This window comes from Mirounga angustirostris, unplaced genomic scaffold (assembly GCF_029215605.1).
Source record: "Mirounga angustirostris isolate CCGP_5_RB_7025 unplaced genomic scaffold, mMirAng1.0.hap1 SCAF_14, whole genome shotgun sequence".
Classification (NCBI taxonomy): Eukaryota; Metazoa; Chordata; class Mammalia; order Carnivora; family Phocidae; genus Mirounga; species Mirounga angustirostris.
This window is the reverse complement of record NW_026991722.1, coordinates 55895720-55914696: the sequence shown is the minus strand read 5'-3', so window position 1 is coordinate 55914696 and position 18977 is coordinate 55895720. Positions and strand designations below refer to the sequence as shown.

At 41.0% G+C, this 18977-nt stretch overlaps 1 protein-coding gene across 7 annotated transcripts in view; it reads right to left on the bottom strand.

Moving 5' to 3' along the window:
* The window catches only part of ARHGAP28 (Rho GTPase activating protein 28), a 225329-nt gene extending 224717 nt beyond the window's left edge, over positions 1-612 (bottom strand). For 3 of the 7 annotated variants that reach the window (XM_064577897.1, XM_064577900.1, XM_064577901.1), the window contains exon 1: positions 329-612. In XM_064577897.1, the coding sequence (XP_064433967.1) occupies positions 329-504 (176 nt within the window). In that variant the 5' untranslated portion in view covers positions 505-612. The remainder of the gene's footprint in view (positions 1-328) is intronic. The other 4 variants (XM_064577898.1, XM_064577899.1, XM_045887022.3 and 1 more) reach the window with 3 other exon arrangements.
* Positions 613-18977: the final 18365 nt, after the last annotated feature.

Genomic DNA, 18977 nt, shown 5'->3' with positions numbered 1-18977 from the left:
TGATTTTTTTTTAATTCTCCAATATGTCAATGGGTGAATTTGGCAGAAATGAGGCATATGCCTATTTATCATCAAGTTGTATCAAGAACACAGCTCGACAGCTAAACTCTGCTAGCCAAGGAGTTTAGCCGCGGCTGGCTGAGACTTCGTGCACTTCCCACTTACAATCAAGGATAATACAAAGAGCAGTAGACTCACTCATCCTGTCCACCAAAACTTGAAACAAAAATCAAGTGATGGTGCTCTTATGCTCTGGCAGAAAACACAGCTGGGAGATGAAAGCCCAAGCCCGGGAAACCTCTGCTCCCTTTGGAGCCGCTCTGGGTACCTGCTGCCCGGGTGGCTGGCGGTGGCCCTGGGCGCGCAGCGTGGCTCGGAGCTGGGCGGCTGGGAGCGAGCGTACGAGTGGTAGGCGGTCAGCACCACGCCGCCCGAGTCTTCCACTTCCATCCTCAGCCGCGCATGTCCCCGCTCCGGCCCGAGAACAAAGGCGGGGACCAGCATGGACCAGCGCACCGGGACTCGGTCACCAGCGGGGCGGTGTTCCCCGTCCAGTTCCTAGGGGCTCACTCTGGCAGCTGTCAGGAGCGCCCCGGGAAGCCAGCCCCGCCCGCGGGGCAGCCCTATTAGCAGGGACTTAAAGACACGCCCACAAGTCCCGCTGGGGGTGGGGGGTGGGGGTGGGGGTGGGGGGTGGGGGTGGGGGCGGGGAGAAAGGGGGGGCAGAATGTGGAGGGGGAGACTGGGGAAAGGGGGGACCGCAGAAGGGAAGGAGGGGGGATCCCTGTTTTTAGGCAACTGGAAACCCGCTGTGATCTTTCAGGGCTCAGGCTAGCTGCTCTGGCAGTTTTTCTTGCTTTGTTTCTTTTTCTTTTCCTTTTCTCATCTCCCCCCCACCCCAAATGGGGGAGGCTTATCCCAGAGCTAGGAACATTTCCTGCCTGGCAGCAAGAAGCGAGAGAAAGAAACCTTGCCTTGGGAGCCTAGACTGAGAAGGGGAGGGGCCAGGTCTACAACGTATGGTCTGGGGAGGAAAGGAAGAAAATGTGACACTCTCTCATTTAAAGCATCCACATCAAAAATTGAAGAACCGGATTACATTGCTGTGTACTTGGTCAAGTTACAATAAACTTGATTTCCTTTTGGGCAGGTAACTCCCTCTTACAGCAAGCAGAAAACCTCCCTCCCTAACCCTTAATGCCACCACAGCAACCAGACTCTTACCTCACCCCACATCCCTTTCCTCCTCCCAATCCTGATCAAATTAAGATAGTGCTTTCAGCTTGTCTGAAAATTAGACTTGATTATTCTGGGTCCAATGCATGTTTTTTCGAGGTCTTTATTTAGAGGGAAAATGTGTGGCAGGGAGGCAGGTAAAAAGGGACATAATCAGAAATGATTTTCAATGATTTGGGGTCTGAAGTATGTCTTTACCTATATCAAGCTAACAACACAAATGAAAGACAACATTCTTTTAACCATTTAAAAAGGGAACCAGAAGTATGCTAGAGAGGCCCACAATGACTTCATCTTTCACACCCAGAGAGGGTGTTTTACCTGTTGTCTCTCACACTCCCCTGGGAGCTAGGTGAAGGGGAAAAGAGAAATTAGTTTTCTCTTTTTACTGAGGGGTGACCCAGGTCATGCTACTTAACATCTCAGAATCTCTTTCTCCATCTGTGAAATGGGGAAAACAATATTCTTCTCATGGGGTTAAAAGCACCACACACATGCTAGGTTCTCAAGAAATGTTGGTCCTCTCTGCTACTTCCTTCACATTTTCAAGAGAGAGACATTTATTTTCACTGTGTTTTCAAAGGTTGGGAAAGAAAAAAAATATCCAAAATGCTTCTTAGGAAATATTTTGTTGATTAAAGGGGTTGGAATAAGAATGACTAACATTTATTAAAATACTTTTTATGTGCTGGATCCTGTTCATTAGCTCTACTAAACAACTCTATGAGGTAGGTCCTATTAGTATCCCAATTTTGTGAATTAAAAATTTATCAAACATCAGTGTATGAAAAAAGAAAGAATGCTTTTCTTCAAAAACTTCATATACAAAGACGTATCTGTTTACCGACTGTGTTTTATACTAAATGCATCAAAACAAAGAATATTTTCTTAAAATGTGAAATAAATTCATAATGTAATTATTGGTACACATCCACAATACCTCATCTAAAACTTTGGGTCCACGGGTGCCTGGGTGGCGCAGTCAGTTGGTTAAGCATCCAACTCTTGGTTTTGCTCAGGCTCAGGTTCTGATCTTGGGGGTCATGGGATCGAGCCCCATATTGGGCTCCACACTCAGTGCGAAGTCTGCTTGAGATTCTCTCTGCCTCTCCTGCTCATGCTCTTTCTCTAAAATACATAAAATCTTTAAAAATAAATAAATAAAACTTGGGGGCAAGATATGTTTCAGAATTTATAATCTTTTTATTTTTAAAAGGTAATTTGGTATAGGCACCATTTAATATAGAATACTCTCCTTCCAGTAGTTTGGGACAGCATGCTTTATTCAAACTTATTATTTCCTATGCAGAAACAATTGACCCTAAACAGGGCAAATAATTTATTCAGATCAGGTTTGTCACCAAATAAGTTTTGACACTAAACTTTCTTAAACATGTAATTTTTACAGCTTTGTGCATTTTGGAATTACCATAAGGAATTACAGTCGTGAAACTTTTTCTGGGCATGGAATTTATCTCGTTAGCTTTTTTCTTTTTTTCTGAGCTATAGATTCAGAATTTTAAATACTTGCAGGGCATCTTCTTGTGAATATTTTTAGCCATAACTCTGCCTCAAGATGTCCGAAACTACAGTGGTGCTCCCTCATGCCAGCTTCAGCAGCCAGGCCCCCTCTCTTGTACAGTCACATTTTAGATGCTCTGGAGTCACTGTGGTTTCTCCCTCTGATCACTTATACCACATCCATCATCTCTTTCTCAAAATGTCCACCAACTGTTCCTTCTGTTCCCCATGCTGTGGTCTTTGTTCTCACATCACCATCTCTTGCCTAGGTGACAGCCATCCTTCTTTGACATAGATGACTTTCAACCACCTTCCTCTTAAATCCTCCCCCTCTTCAAAGAGCTGGTAGAATGATTCTCCTAAAACATAGTTCCTCCCCTTCTCAAAAGCCCTGTTGTAACCCACTTGCTACAAAAATAAAGTCCAAACTCCTTAGGATAGGTGCTCATTAATCTACTTTGATCACCTATTGCTTTTTTACTCCTGAGACCGTGTGGCCCTCTCACACCAGCCTGTCCTGCCTTCTTCCTCTGCTCCTACCTGTCATTTTTCTGTCTAGAAATCCTTAAAAACCCTCTACCTCCCCCCATGAAGCCCCTTCTCAGGTGTTCCTAATTCAAAGCCCCCCCTCTTGCTTCTGTTGTAAGAATTATCTCACTCTGCCACACAGTTAAAGCACAGTAAGCCAAACCTGTGTGCCATATACACGCTCCACTACTGTGCCCATCGCATACACAGCTAATAGATCATAGTGGTTTTTTCCACTGAGCTCATGTGTTGTCAAGAAACCCTTCTCAAAACAGAGCCTCCAACAGCAAGGCAGCTTTGAGATGAAACTATCTGCTAACCCAGGACTTTATTATTATTTTCCAACAAATTAGTGTCTTACTAAACTGCAAGCTACTAGAAGGGCTAGTGTCATATTTTTGTCTTTATACTCCAGAGCCCACAGTGTTTTGCAGAGTAGGCAATCAATAAAGAATATCTGTAAAATCAATGAACATATGAATCAATGAATGAAGGAGATAGCACTCTTTCGTTCAGTAGTTCCAATCTTTCAGGGTAGCCAAGGAATTATTATAAATGATTCATACGTCTGTACGGCACTGTAAACGATAACTGCAAACTAAAGAAAAAAACGTTTCACATGTATATATTAGTATTTTTTGAATGTAGGCATATGGTGTTGACTTAATAAAACACAACTCCAAGCATTCTTGAGTTTTTGGGTTTCAGAAAGATGGTAGAGTGCATATATTGGATATTACAGAATATGCTGTGCAGGACATTTTCCTTTTGCCCTCCAGATCCCCTTGCCACCCCCACTAATGCGTGGGGCCCCAGTGGCTCACCTTCTGGTCTGCATCTCTGAGCTCCCTTGCCTCTGGTGTCAGGAGGGGTACCACCAAAGAAAGCTGCCAGCAGGACATCTACAGGGAAGAGGAAAAGCCAGCTTGGGTATATATTTCCCAAGACTTCTGTTGATTTGCTACCAGCTGGCTCCTTCTACCTGCTAAGGCCTTAACTCCTGATGGCAGCCCCCTCCCATGCTGCTCTCCCTGGATTCCAGTAATGCTTTCTCTACCTAGCCCTTTAAACCTAGGAGTATTCACAAGTCCTGGTGCACCAAGTAATCCCTCCTTTGTCCCTCCTGCACCATCCCTGTTCATCCCTCAACCCACCCACAGCCTTACAGACAATCCCTTTACTAAGGTCTCCTCATCCACTTGTTCTGAGTGCCCCCATCTCTTCCTGCCAAGACCCTGACCAATAGGTGTCCTCACTGAGATCTGGGGCAGGATCCTATAAGCAAAAACATTAGTGTGTCTGCAGTAAACTGTAAAAATACACATACCAGGAGGGATAAATACAAACGATAAATAGCCTCCTGTCAGTTCAGGTGATTTATCACTAGATAAGCTCAGGTCTGAACAAGTTTTACAGTCATATGATTCATGAAAAAGCTTTCAGATTAGAGAGCTTTGGGGATTTGGGAATTATAGATATGGGATTATGGACCTGGTAGAGTCTGTTAACATTTTTGGCATTCTGGGAACCTCTGGGCTAGGGGTTCACAGTACAAGACTGTGACAGCTGGCTCAGCAGCAGAGTAACCAGGGACCCTGAGAAAGATTCTCCATCTGGGAATTGGGTTGATAAACTGCTCCTAGAGTGGACAGTGTACATTTAGAGCACAGAAATAGCACTGGCATTTGGAGTAATAAAGCAATGGTAGAGGGAAAATTCGTTTCCTATGCATACTGCCCTGGATGTCACTGCAGTACCCAGCACTGAACCAAGAACAGGACACCCGGGTGTCAGCACCAACTCTGCCAACAGAACGCAGGACCCAAGCAAATGGCTGAATTGCAGACCTGTTTCTTCACACACAGATGAAATAAAACATTTATTCACTGAGTACTTACCATGTGCCTGGTTCTATTCTAGGCATCAGAACCTCAATTCATGGAATGCTCACAGCAGCTTTTTGAGATAAGTATTACTGTTAGCATTTTCATTTTACAGTTGAAGAAACTGACTGCATTAACTTGTCCAAAGTCACCCTGGCTAGGACATGGCAAAGCTGGGATTCAAACCCAAGGAGTCTGTCTGGCTCCCTGCATCCAAGCTCTTAAGCACTATATTTCTTCCCTTTTTTTTTTTTAAGACTTATTTATTTGAGAGAAAGAGAGCATGCAAGAACGTGTGCGTACACGAGCAGGGGAAGGAGCAGAGGGAGAGTGACAGAATTTCAAGAAGACTCCCTGCTGAGCGTGAAGCCCAACTTGGGCCTCGATCCCATGACCCTGAGATCATGACCTGAGCCGAAATCAAGATTTGGGCCCTTGACCAGCTGAGCTACCCAGGTGTCCCTATATTTCTTTTTCATAAAAGGTTTGCTGAGGTTCAAAATACACTCCTCCTTTATACTGTAATACAATGGGTCATCGGATTTATTTTTCTTTGTGGCAGCGTTCCATAAACCTATTTAGCATTTGGGAGGATAGATATCACTAGCATATAAAAATAATGATGAGAAAAAAAAAAAAAAAAGGAAAAAAAAATAATGATGAAAACAGTAATAAATGAAGAGAGAATTACACATATTTTCCATGTACAACAGTAAGGTGGTTCACAATTTCTTTATACATAAGAACAATTCATTAATTTCTCTCAGAATGTGAAGGTTAACTCAGTATTTCATTCTGCCTTGTAAATTTGTCAGCTGATACAGATATAAAGCATTACAGAATACTATCATATGTGACCCTGGGTGCACAAAGACTGCACTTGCCAATTAAACCTGAGGAGGCAGAGTGGTAGACCAAAGAGGGTCAGACAGAGTTAAATCTGAATTACGAATTTGCTACTTACTGTTTGTGTTACCTTTATTTCTCTCCATTTCTGTTTCCTAACTGAAGAGTGGGGAATCTCCTCTGACAGTTGATGGGAAGATAAAATGAGAGAGCACCTTTAAAACAACAGTCATAGTGCTAAGCAATCTTAGACGCTGAAGAGATGTTGGTTTCCTTCTCTCTTTTTTACTATTCCCTGTCATCTGTCCTCTACCTCAGCCCTTCTAGAAGCAACATTTGAATTCAACGCTCAAGAGTAAACAACCTGATCTTAGGAATTCCAAAGGCATTTCATAACCTTTACTGAAAGAAGAGTCAGAGTCAACTCGCATAATGACTCACCTGGAAAAGCCTCAAAAACTCTGGCCCCTGGGTGTTAGTGACACTACAGTAAGTATTATGAAGTATGGTGAATATTCCAACATACTCAGTCCTACCAGGAGAGGCAAGAAAGCAGAGCATTTATGCAAAACCTCAACATGGACAAAAGGAAAGTGCCTCTTGTGGCCTTGGCTGCTTATCTGGCAAAACTGCTACTAGAATAATCACTTAAAACCAGAACAGGAAAACAGCTGCAGCTGCACTGAGTCTTTGCTGCTGTTGACTGCCATTCCCTTAGCAAGAGGGCTTGAAGTTACATAGTCATTGGTCCTATCTTGCAGGAAATGAAGGCACAGTTCTCTCCTACCTAGGGGAACATGTTGATTCTGTCAAAACTCCTTACATGCATTCCAACTTCCCCAACATTCTCTAGAAAGAGTGGGTCAAATTAGGGGGAATAAATGCAAAATTTCATTTATATAAAGAGGAAATACTTTAATTAACAGGTATTTTAAAAGTATTCAGAAAGGTAACATGTAAACCCTCCATCATTGGGTCAGCTGATAAATCTTGAATTGTTATCCTATGATATTTCTCAAAACTTATTAGCACTAACTAAATTATACAAATTTATTATCTGAATGCTATTATTATGACACAGAAATTTTAGATTACTCTGATTTTCCTATTGCTTTCTTAGCATCTATTTTTAAAGACATATCAGGTCCTATTTTTCTTCAGTAATTATTCTGTGCTCTATGATCAATTTGGTTATTGGGATAACAGACTGTCACCACGAGAACCTGTCAGTCAGGTTGAGACTTGTGTTATTTATATGATAGACATAACTGAGTCACTTAGGTCACTTAACTGACTTCTACAAATAAACTGAATCATTACTGACTGGAAATAAATCACTAGCAACACACCCAGGCAGAGTGAGGGAAAGAAAACCAATCAGCCACAGACATGAAGCTTTGGTCTAAAGAGACTTACATTATGGAATACTTTCTGCAGTGCTATACTTTGCAATTATACAAGGGGTTTTATTTATTCATCCATCCCTCCATCCATCCTGAGAAGGTACAATCATCATTAGTACCTACAATGCTAAACACCAAGAATGTAAAAAGAAATACGAATTTGAAATCACAGTCTTTGCAAGAAGTAGGAGTAAGCGTTGGAGTAGGAAGTGGTCAAAGAATCTCCCAGAGGAGGTAATGCTAGAGATGAGTCTTAAAAGATGAATAACAGGGCGCCTGGGTGGCTCAGATGGTTAAGCGTCTGCCTTCGGCTCGGGTCATGATCTCAGGGTCCTGGGATTGAGTCCCGCATCGGGCTCCCTGCTCCTTGGGAGCCTGCTTCTCCCTCTGCCTTTCTCTCTCGCTCTGTCTCTCATGAATAAAAAAAAAAATAAAAAATAAAAAACAAAATCTTAAAAAAAAAGATGAATAACAATTGGCCAGCTCAGGTGTGGGCAGTTGGGTGTGATGAGAAGGGTATTCCACAAAGAGATAAGAAACTGAAAAAAAGGTACAGAGAAAAGAAACAATGTGGCACATACAGGGAAGCACCTTTAGTTTAGCTTTGCTGGACAATAAGGTGTAAAGCAGAGAATGCTGGAGATGAAGCCAGAGACAGAGGCCAGGCACTGGGGGAGGGAGCAGGGAATCCGAATGCCATGTGAGGAGTTTAAACTTTACCAAGTTCAGATGGGAAATCCACTATAGGTTTCAAACAAGGTAATACTGGGATCCTCTTGTGCTTTTAGATGGTTCCTCTGGGCTCTGTACAACCTGGTCTGCACTCAGCTCTTCTGACCTACATCTCCTGTGCTTCACAACCTCCTTCAGAGAAGAATGTACACGGGAGCCTGGGGAAGAAGAAAGCCCGCTGTAAATGGTCAGATGCTAAGCCCCAAACAGAATCCTAAGAAAAAGCCCAAGATGAATTTTAAATAGCTGTTAAGAAGTTTAGCTTAATGCCTCAGCAAGGAAGCTGAGAAAAGGACTCTATCAATCCTCTCAGTTACCTGGTTTATTTGTCACCCCAGGCAGTAGAGACCACCTGACTTGGAAAGTGATAAAATAAGCACATCAGGTTTCCACTGAGTAGAGGAGGGGGTGAACAGGACACTGAAATGCTTGGGAAGCAATATGGCATGCAGGGCTACCAAGGAGGAAGATTTATTATGAGAGGTCTCTGACTGCAAACCACAAAAACATTTCTGATTCTGAAACAAGGAAAAATGTTTTAGAAAGATCGTGAGACTATCACATGATGGAAGGTCAAAGCTGGAGAACAAGGTTTGGGACAAAAATGAGAACACAATCTTGCCAGAATACAGTCTTGCCAGGGTGTTTTCTATAAAATTAACCAATTTTAACTTTTCTTCCCATCCTTGCTTCATTCTTCTCAGGAAACAAAATATCAGAACATTGCATCAGATTGGCTATGCTTAGGTTGCATGCTTATCTTCCATTAGACAGTCCCTGGGTGTTAAATGAAAGTCTGGCTGAAGTGGCCTTTAGCAACCCCCTTGCCTTCCTTCTGTAATGGCAAGCCAGGCCCCAAGATCACACACCATGTTGGAGGACAGTCCCTAAATTGACATTTGGGTGCATTTAGGTAGCAGGAGTGGATTCTGAGACACCAACAAATCATCAGTATCTACTACAGCAAGGTTTGCTGAAGACTCAGGGAGGCATATCTGGCCTAAAAGCACCAGCCAAGAGGCACAGTCAAGTCATGGAGGTACACGTATCCAAGAGCTGGGAAGGGAAGAGGTCTTATAGAGAGTGAAGTGAAGAAGTAATGCCCAGAGAAAGAACACACTTGCCCATCTTGCAGTTTTGCCTAGATATGGCCCAAAATTATTTCCTGAAGTTCACAAACCACATGCACCTGTGATTTTGTGATGAGAATAGGAGGGTTCAAATTCATATTGCTCATCAGTTCTCAAATATGGCTCAGATTACATCATTCATAAGACTTACATGACCTGACCTGAGTCACCTGGGTCTGGAGATATATAATTGAAAGTATAATTTTAAAGTTTGTGAAATGCTGGTTGAAATGGTAATGGTGGAAGAAAGGCAATGTTTGAAGCAGGACAGACATATGAATAAACTCTGTTTCTTCCAGTTAGTGCTACAGGACTATGAGCCTTTACTTAATCTCTGAGATCTGATTTTTCTCATCTGTAAAATGAGATGGTAATACCTACCATACACAGTTGTTTGTCAGGATTTAGAAAGGAAAACTTAGAAAATCGCTGTGTACATAACGTTCAATACACGTATATTCCTTTTATTATTCTATGCTTTCAAGAAATTGTTATTCTACCTTCTACTTTATTAGCAGTACCTATTTGAGATTTCAGGGAAATTCAATAAATTCCAGCTACCATTATCAGTCAACCAAAGAATAATTCAATATACTCCAAAGACTATAAATATTTCTATAGAAAGGGTCATGACTGTGTTAACAGAGCCATGCATTGAAACTGAGCAGGTAGACTGCAGGATATTCATGTTTGTTTGTCACTTGAAACATTAGTCAGTGATGTACCTAGTTATTATTCATTATTATCCAGCTCAAAAAAGTCATAGAAAGCCCGAATGCCTTGGCACCACAGGCCGGAATACTGGCATGCCACTCAAGAGGAAGTCTTGACTCATAGCACTGGCACTCCAGATCAGTCACTTCTGGTTGGTTTCTCAGAAGGCAGCTAGCATACTTAGTATATGATTCTGGGACAAGGTAGGTTTAAACAACTACTTAATGAATAAGGAGCCTTCTTCCACTTAATCCTCAGTTTTTACACCTACAAATGTAAAATGAAACTACAGGTATGCTACCTGGCTGTGCCTTTCTCAAAAAAAGTAGGAGGACTGGAAAGTCATAAGACAGCAGTGCCAATGGGCCTCAAAACTAGAGAACAGCATGCTGTGTAACTTGTGCCCCTGGAGTTGTGCGATGTAGCCATGTCAGAATGGCCTAAAAAATAGGAGTATAAGGCTAAAAGAAACAATAGTTGTAGTAATTAAACTTGTGTTGAGGGAGAGGCCAATTCCGATCTGTGCTCTGTCACCTGATAGCCATGAGACTATATATTAATATCGATTTATATTTTTCCCTGATCCCTTTCTTTAGAGCATCACCCTGAGTGTCTTTATACAGGAGCCATCCTTAGGCCATGCGGTCTGGATTGAGCATACCCAGAGCCCCCTGCCTCAATGCTTGCCACATAACTCAGGCCTGGGTGTAGGAATGGGTATTTTACCAAAGCTGGGCCACTTTCCTGGGACCTCTGCCAGATATTCGTAACAAGAATTTTTTTCTTTCTCTGTAAGGATAGTGCAACCCCTGCAGTTGCAAGTAGCCATCTTGCTACCCCCAAACTTGTGTGATCTATCTTGAAGCCAAGGAGAAGCAGCGATACTTGGGACCCTCCTAACAGCATCATCTGACCCTCTATTCTGAGGCATGTCTGAAGCAAATACCACCACTTCTTTCGCTGCTTAAGCTAGTATGAGTTGGGTTCTTATATGTCACAACCACAGAATAATAATAATAGCCAGCACTCACATGGCTATAAACTCTGTTTCTTCCATTTAGTACCACAGGACTATGAGCCTTTACTTAATCTCTCTGGGATCTGATTTGTGTTTTACACACTTGACTCCCTTAACCCCCGTAACAGCTGCATGAGGAGCTACTGTCAAGGTTACTCTCTCTACTCTACAGATGGGAAATGGGAGCACAGAGAGTTGAATTCACTCAGGTCAAACATCCAGAAAGAGATACAGGTGGAATTCAATCCAGGTAATCGGGCATCAGGGTCCAAGAACTTAGCAACTACACCATTGTGAACCTGGGGGGGGGGTGGGGGGACAAGCAATTCAACATGTCTGAGCTTTCAATGTGAGGAGCAAATACACAACATTTTATCAGAGCAGGCTCTTACTAAATAGCAGTGATTGCAGTATTTGTGATTATTTCCCTACTTCATTCCATTTCCTTCATTCTGAGTGGTGGTTGGTGGGTGGGAATAAATGACCTTACATTTACAAACAGCTCTGGGGATTTGCAATGAATGCTGGGTTCTAAGAATCATGACAGTCTGTTCCCTAAAAACAAGTTAACAGTTCTGTTCCTTTCCATGAGAAAGAATGAACCACAGTTTGGACCCATAACTTGATTGTCTGTCCTTGTAGCCATCACATGTAGGAATAAATGGTCACTTGAGGCTTGGCTGTTTTTAAAAAATCCTCTCAAAGTGACTGAAAAGAGGCTGAAGATGATGAGCTACTTGAGAATTAGGATTAATTAACAGTGCTTCAAAGAATTCAGAATCCCTTTGTTCTGAATTCATTTCAACTGCTAATGGTGGAAAAGGGGGATATTTCCTAAATTAGATGAATTCCTGTTCTCTACAAATCACAAATCTGATCCAAATGAAATACAATTCTAAAGGTAATCTGGATAGTAGAAATTTACCTTGAGATAACTGCAGTCATTTACAGTCTGCTTCTTTTATAATTTTTTACCCCTGCAGCTTCCCCATTCTTACTTAGAACTGTTACCCTCTGCAGAAACAAGCCAAACTAGCCACTTCCCTCTTCTTGGCTGGTTTGCTCTTCCAGGTCCCTCTGATGAAGAGCAATGTGATAGGTGCCAAGGCATTCCTGGGTATCGTCACTTGGCTATAGCTATCAAAGGGAAAAACCACCCCATTTATCTCCCTAACTATAAAACTATAGTATTGGTTTCATTTTGTATTTCCCAATATAACATTCTTCCTGTTCAGCCAGAGTACAACTGCTTTAGTATGAATTCTCCAAAGAAGAATCATAAACAGATAAAAGAAGTTCAACAGTGGCAACTGGGTGGCTCAGTCAGTTAAGGGTCAGCTCTTGGTTTTGGCTCAGGTCTGCATCTCAGGTGGTGAGATCAAGCCCCATATCAGGCTCCAAGCTCGATGTAGAGTCTGCTTGGGATTCTTTCCCCTTCCCTCTCTCTCCCCCTTTGCTCCTACCCACCTCCCTCCCCACTCCCTCCCATATGCTCACCCACTCATGCTGTCTCTCTCTCTCTTGCTCTCAAATAAATAAATAAATATATATATATTTTTAAAGATTTTATTTATTTATTTGAGAGAGAGAGAATGAGAGAGAGCACATGAGAGGGGGGAGGGTCAGAGGGAGAAGCAGACTCCCTGCCGAGCAGGGAGCCCGATGCGGGACTCCATCCAGGGACTCGATCCAGGGACTCCAGGATCATGACCTAAGCCGAAGGCAGTCGCTTAACCGACTGAGCCACCCAGGCGCCCAATAAGTAAATATATTTAAAAAGAAGTGCAACATGGTCTCACGGCTATCAGGTGACAGAACAGAGATCAGAATTGGCCTCTCCCTCCAACATAAGTTTTATTACTATAACTAGTGTTTCATCTAGCCTTACACTTCTGTCTTCAAAGCCATTCTAACAGGGCTGCATTGCATAACTCCAGCGGCATAAGGTACACAGTACCCTATTCTCTCCTTGAGGATCACTGGCACTGCTCTCCTGTGAATTTTTGAGTCGTCCTACTTTTTAGAAGAAGTTGCAGTAAGGTAACAGTCCTGTACTTATATTTTTACATTTGCAGATGTAGAAACTGATGAAGGTGTCATAGTTGGAAAAGAGAAAGGCTAAAGCTTTAAGTTCAGATTTTCACTTTCAAGATGGGCCCTTGAAGACATTCCAGATATACTAGTCAGGAAAACTAGGCTTTTCATGACTAGAGCTTAGCACTTGAGTTTCTTAAATTGTAAAAACTTCCCATTAATAACAAAACCAAAGTGTGGAAGACTGAATGTGGAGATTTTTAAACCATGACAAGGTTGCAGACAGTGATATAAAAAGAAGGGCAGCACTGCTCCCACACAGAGGATACTTGGATTGGAAACTCTCAGAGCTTGGGAGACATGGCAAAGAGAAAAGAGCATTATACTCAGGAAGGGCTATCCAATCTGTCCCTTTCTGGCTTAAATCTCTGGGATATAGGGTAATATGAACAGTAGGTTTGAGTATTTGAGGATGGAGAAGCTTATGTGCCATCCCCACCTGAAACTCTGGAATGAGGCATCCTGCAAAGAACTTAAAATGACCTCCCAGAAGCTGTCACAGAAGACCTAGAGAGGACCGTAATGTCCAATGTCCCCCAGTGAGAAATGACGGGCAAGCTCAAAGGGGAATCACTATAGTTAAGATGAAATGACTTTGTGACAGAGGGCCTCAGGGTTGATAGCCCAAGCTAGGAAGTCAAACAGTAGGTCTAGCCAGACCACAGGGGAGCCCCAGGGCCAGAAAGATCTGAGGTGTGGTCCTAATGAGCAGGGGGAAATGCTGGAGCTCCCAAGGGACACTGCCTATGCCTACAGAGTGAACAGGAGCGCCACCAGCAGTGGGGGCAATATGAAGAGCCACCCCTCCCCACTTCCTACCACCAAAGAGTAAAGCAGGTGAGAAAAGTCTGAAGGACATCACTAGCCCCACAATGTAATAAATGTCTCCTGTGCCCAGACACAATCTCAGGATACCAAGCAGAAGACAGAAGCCCATCAAAGAAGAATCATAATGGGAAATTGGAATTTTGATTGACTGAGCTTAAGTCATGAATTTAGTGATTTCCTAAAAAAGACTTCTTTAAATGAAGACACTAAGTGTTTTTGAAGCAGTATAATAGAGCTGAGTTCAAAGACAGATGAACAAAGGTACACCTTCTGTAAATCTGGCTTGTGACTGTATTCAAAACCCACTGCATGAAGATAAATGAGATAAAATTCTGTCTTAAGAAGTGTATAATTTAGGGGTGCATTATAAGGTGAAGCATTGAAGCTAGGAGTTTTCTGCCTTATAATTTTGCATATGATTGGTCTTGACATTTTATGAATAAATACATTTCATGCTTATAAACTGGGCCTATGAGGGCTAAGTGAGAATAAAGTCTAGGGCAAGAAGAGCTAATGTTCTACTGCAGAAATATGATGCCAATTGAGAAAAACACAGTAGAGCTGGATGAAAGCCCAATAAAGGATAATCTAACTAATCACCAAGTTGAGAAAGATGCTTGATGAAAAGAAATATTACAATGATAAACCAGTCAAGAAATGAAAATGCTGAGAGGGAACAGACTGATGTCTCTTGGTTTTTTCCTAAAATATTGCAATCATCATAAGCCATTACTTGATCCCAACTCAAAAAAATTAAAAATGGGTTGGCTAGCTCCAGGGTCTGATTCACTCTTGACAATTTTTTTTGACCTAATAAACCCTACATGACATCAGAAGTAACATGATCTTAGGTATTTGTATTTAATGTGCTATGGAGACAGGCAAGGTTCATATGGTATGTTTATTGCTCTTGCCCAGGAAACATCCCAGCAATGGAGGATCTGTTTTCAGAAGATTCCAATCAAGAAGGGACTTCCTTCCAAAAGACTTTAAAGCCAGACACTGAGAAAACCCAGATGTGATGCAGAAGAATGCTCGTTACCCAATGAAACCCCAGCCACAGCGACAGTGTCCACATGGAGCACCTTCAGGAGACGTTCAGAGAACTGCAGACTTGCACAGTCACTCCTAGGGCAGACAAGTCTCACAACTCAGAATGGGCTTTGGGAAAATGCATAAGAAATGGCTTAACTCTGTACCCAGGACTTTGAAGCAAGAAGCAGACATCTCAGGACACAGCAAATTTTGAGTTATGGCCGCAATTTGGGCCATGTAGCAGATGAGGTGGCTGGGCCAGCAAGGCCATTCGAACACAAAAGATAAAGCACTGTCATCAATTTGATAGCAAAGAACAGACACCTGTATAAAAACACATTCTGCTTCTTTTATAGTTACTTTTACATGTTCAAAATTGTACAGAGATCTTATTACAGAATATGGGTTTAGTCATTCTTAACAAATGCTTTTGATGTCTCCATAAAAATCTAACTTAAGTATCCCCCTCTGCATGGATCTTAACTGGTTATTAAAATCAAGATTCTGGTAAAGAGTGGCAAGGACTTTTTTTTGGTGAGTATGCTAAATGGGCTATACTTACTTATGCTTCTCCACGTAGTTTTGAACCTCTTGTGTACCTAGGCTGGAGGATGTGATTTCTTCCACATGCTCCTAAGTCAGCATCTAAAGTCCCCATACTGTGCCAGTCGTGTGCTGCAGCTGATTTGTGCTGGCTCGTCAAAGCTAGTTATTAAATTTTTAGGAATTTTGTGAGCCAGTTGTTAGACACAGCTGTTATTAAAAATGAATTAAATAAACTTACAATTAAATAATTTATATTTAAAACAAAGGTAAGAGACACTATTTAATTACATTTTACTAATTTTTATGCCTTTGAGGCTATTTACATCTGTTGTGCCTATTCACAGTAGAAATACCACCTAATGGTACGCTACTGTGAATCTCTTCCCAACTCTGCACTCTGCACTCATGCCAGTAGTCTGCACTCAAGCCATGGTGGGATATTTACGCCAAGAAAATCAGCAATTTACTACAAATGAGGGCTTGATTGTTTTGTTGATTGTCTAGAATTTTAAAAGTGAAGTAGAAATTGTTTACAAATTAAACCTACAAGTATATTGTACCTGTAGCCATTACATTGTAAATAACACAAATAAACAAGGAAATATTCTTCCATTATTCAAAATGGAATTTTGATTTCATTTCTGATTCAGCAAAGAAGTGACTCATGTCATCTACAAAAGAGTGATGTCCTGACATACAACTTGATTGTTTCACTGTTGTCTTCCTGGTTAATGTAAATGCAAAGATCAACCAATATTCATGTCAGAACTACACTCATTAATCAATTGCTACTATAGCTTACCAACACATAGAAGGGTTCAGCAAAAATAAATCAACAGAAGTATTTTATTAGAATCAATTGGCTGTAGGAAGTTTCCAATAAGGGTATAGTGTATTTATTATTATTTGTAAATAGTGTGGTATACAGCCTAAATATACGTTTTATAATAACCTTATATACGTATAGAACACATACATTTTTTTTCCCAGAGAGACAGTTGTTAAACATTTATCAGCAAACCACCACCTGTGCCCCACTCTCATATAGGGAAAGGGAGAACTGGTCCATTTTTCTTTGTTAGTTTTGTTTTTACTCTTAGGACAGTTACCTCTTTTTATTGAGAAATACCTAATTTCAGATCTCTGCCTATTGGCCCTTTGTTGTTTTCTACAGTGTCAAAGTAGCTTGCCTTAAGTGCTAAAAGGAAAAGGCGGCAGTAATTGCCTATTTTCTTTACAATTAAAAGTGGCTTTTAAAGATGAATATAGTTGACCCTTGAACAACATAGATTTGAACTGTGTGGTCCACTTATACACAGATTTTTTACAGCACAGTGCTGTAAATATATTTTTTCTTCCTTACGTTTGTTTTTCCTAATAACATTTTTTTCTCTAGCTTACTTTATTGTAAGAATTCAGTATGTAACACAAATAACATACAAAAATATGTGATATTGACTGTTTATGTTACTGGTAAGGTTTCCAGTCAACAGTAGTTGACAGTCAACCAGTTAAGTTTTGGGGGAGTCAAAAGTTATACCAGATTTTCAACTGTGGGGGGGTGGCACCCCTAACCCCTGCATTTTTCAAGCATCAATTATATGTACAGCCTGCATTATCTGTGCTAATAATCAACCTGATCCAAAACATATTAGTTGTGCCTTTGAAATTATTTTTATGAGTTTGAAAAAGATTTGTTTGTAAGAAAATGACTTTTTTTTTTACTTTTTAAGAAACCAGTATGTACTCTGAGAACCACATTTTATTTTTTTAAACATTTTATTTATTTGACAGAGAGAGACACAGCGAGAGAGAGAGAACACAAGCAGGGGAGTGGGAGAAGGCTTCCTGCTGAGAGGGAGCCAGATGCAGGCAGATGCTTAGCGACTGAGCCACCCAGGCACCCCTGAGAACCACATTTTGAACCCAGATCTGCAACCTACCAACTCTGTTATCTGCTTAGATAACTTCCCTGTACTTCAGTTTCCCCATCTGTGAATGAACATGATAATGGAATCTACTGCATAGGGTTGTTGTGATAATTAGATTAGCCAATGTGTGTAAAGTATTTAAAACCGTGCCTGGCACACAACAGAAGGCTTGCCATTATCATCACCCCTGCTATTACTACTACAATTGCTGCTGCACAAAGAAGTCAACTTACTGATTTACAGATACTAAAAGTAAACTGTAAAAAGAGTCCTGACCTTAGAGTCATGCTGGTGCAAAAAAAAAGTGACTTACCAAAGATCACACAATTTGTAGTATTAGAACCAAAACATGTCATATCTCCTGATAATCTATTCTCTTATTAAGCTATTGGCTTCTTCCTGAGCTTTTTATTTATCTTAACTAGTTAGTCAATTTCCAGGAGCTATGTGATTCTTTTATGAAAAAGAATGCTTTTATCTAAGCATACTAGGATGCTGTACAGGTATATTGTCCAATATGGTAGCCACTTGCCACATGTGGCTACTGAGCATTTGATGTGTGACTAGGGTGAACTGCAAAATACTGTAAGTGTAAAACACACACAAGATTTTGAAAACTTCCCATAAAAATAAAATGTGAAATGCTCATTAATAATGTTTATGTTGGTTATAAGTTTAAATTATAATATTTTGAATATATTGCATTAAATAGAATATATTATTAAAATTAATTTCCCCTGTTTCTTTTTTACTTAACGTTGCTTCTAGAAAAGTTAAAATTGAGTATCTGGCCCACATTTGTGGCTTGCATTATATTTATATTGGACAGTCCTGCTCTATACAAGAATAATCTCTATGTCCAACTTTGAAAGCTGAAAATATTGTTCTGTTTAATAAATCAAGAAGTATTCTTTGGCTCAAAGGAACTATCATCCACCTAGTCATCCAAGGTAGAAATCTAAGAGGTATTGATGACCCTTCCCCCTCCTTCTTCCACCCCACACACAATAGTGGTTGAATCATTCTCAAATCTGTCTCCATCCCTTCTACCAGTGCAGTCCTCACCATTCCTTATGTGGACATTTCAACTCTACTTGGCCACCAGCCTTGGGTCCCCAAAATCCATCTCCTACATTGTTGCCAGAACAATATGTATCTAAACACAAGTCAGATCATGGCACTTTACTGAGAAAGGCCCTTCCCTCGATTTCTATTAACAAGTTTACTGGCATGACACATTCCCCTAACACTATGACTTTGACACTGCTTACTTGTCCAGCCTCATCTTAACTCCTTGCACATGCTACCTTTGAAGTGATACAAAGAAATTCTTAAATATGCACATTTTGTTAAGTATTCGGTTGTGGTGGGAGTGTGAAGAGTGGAGAAGAATGGAGAGGAAGGCCTGGGCAATGGTGTGAAATGATTACTTATTATATTTATAAACTCATTAGTAAATTTTTTTAATGAAATATAAAACACAGATTCAACATCCTACATGTCCTGGCCAATGTGTTAAAAACAAGAGAAAA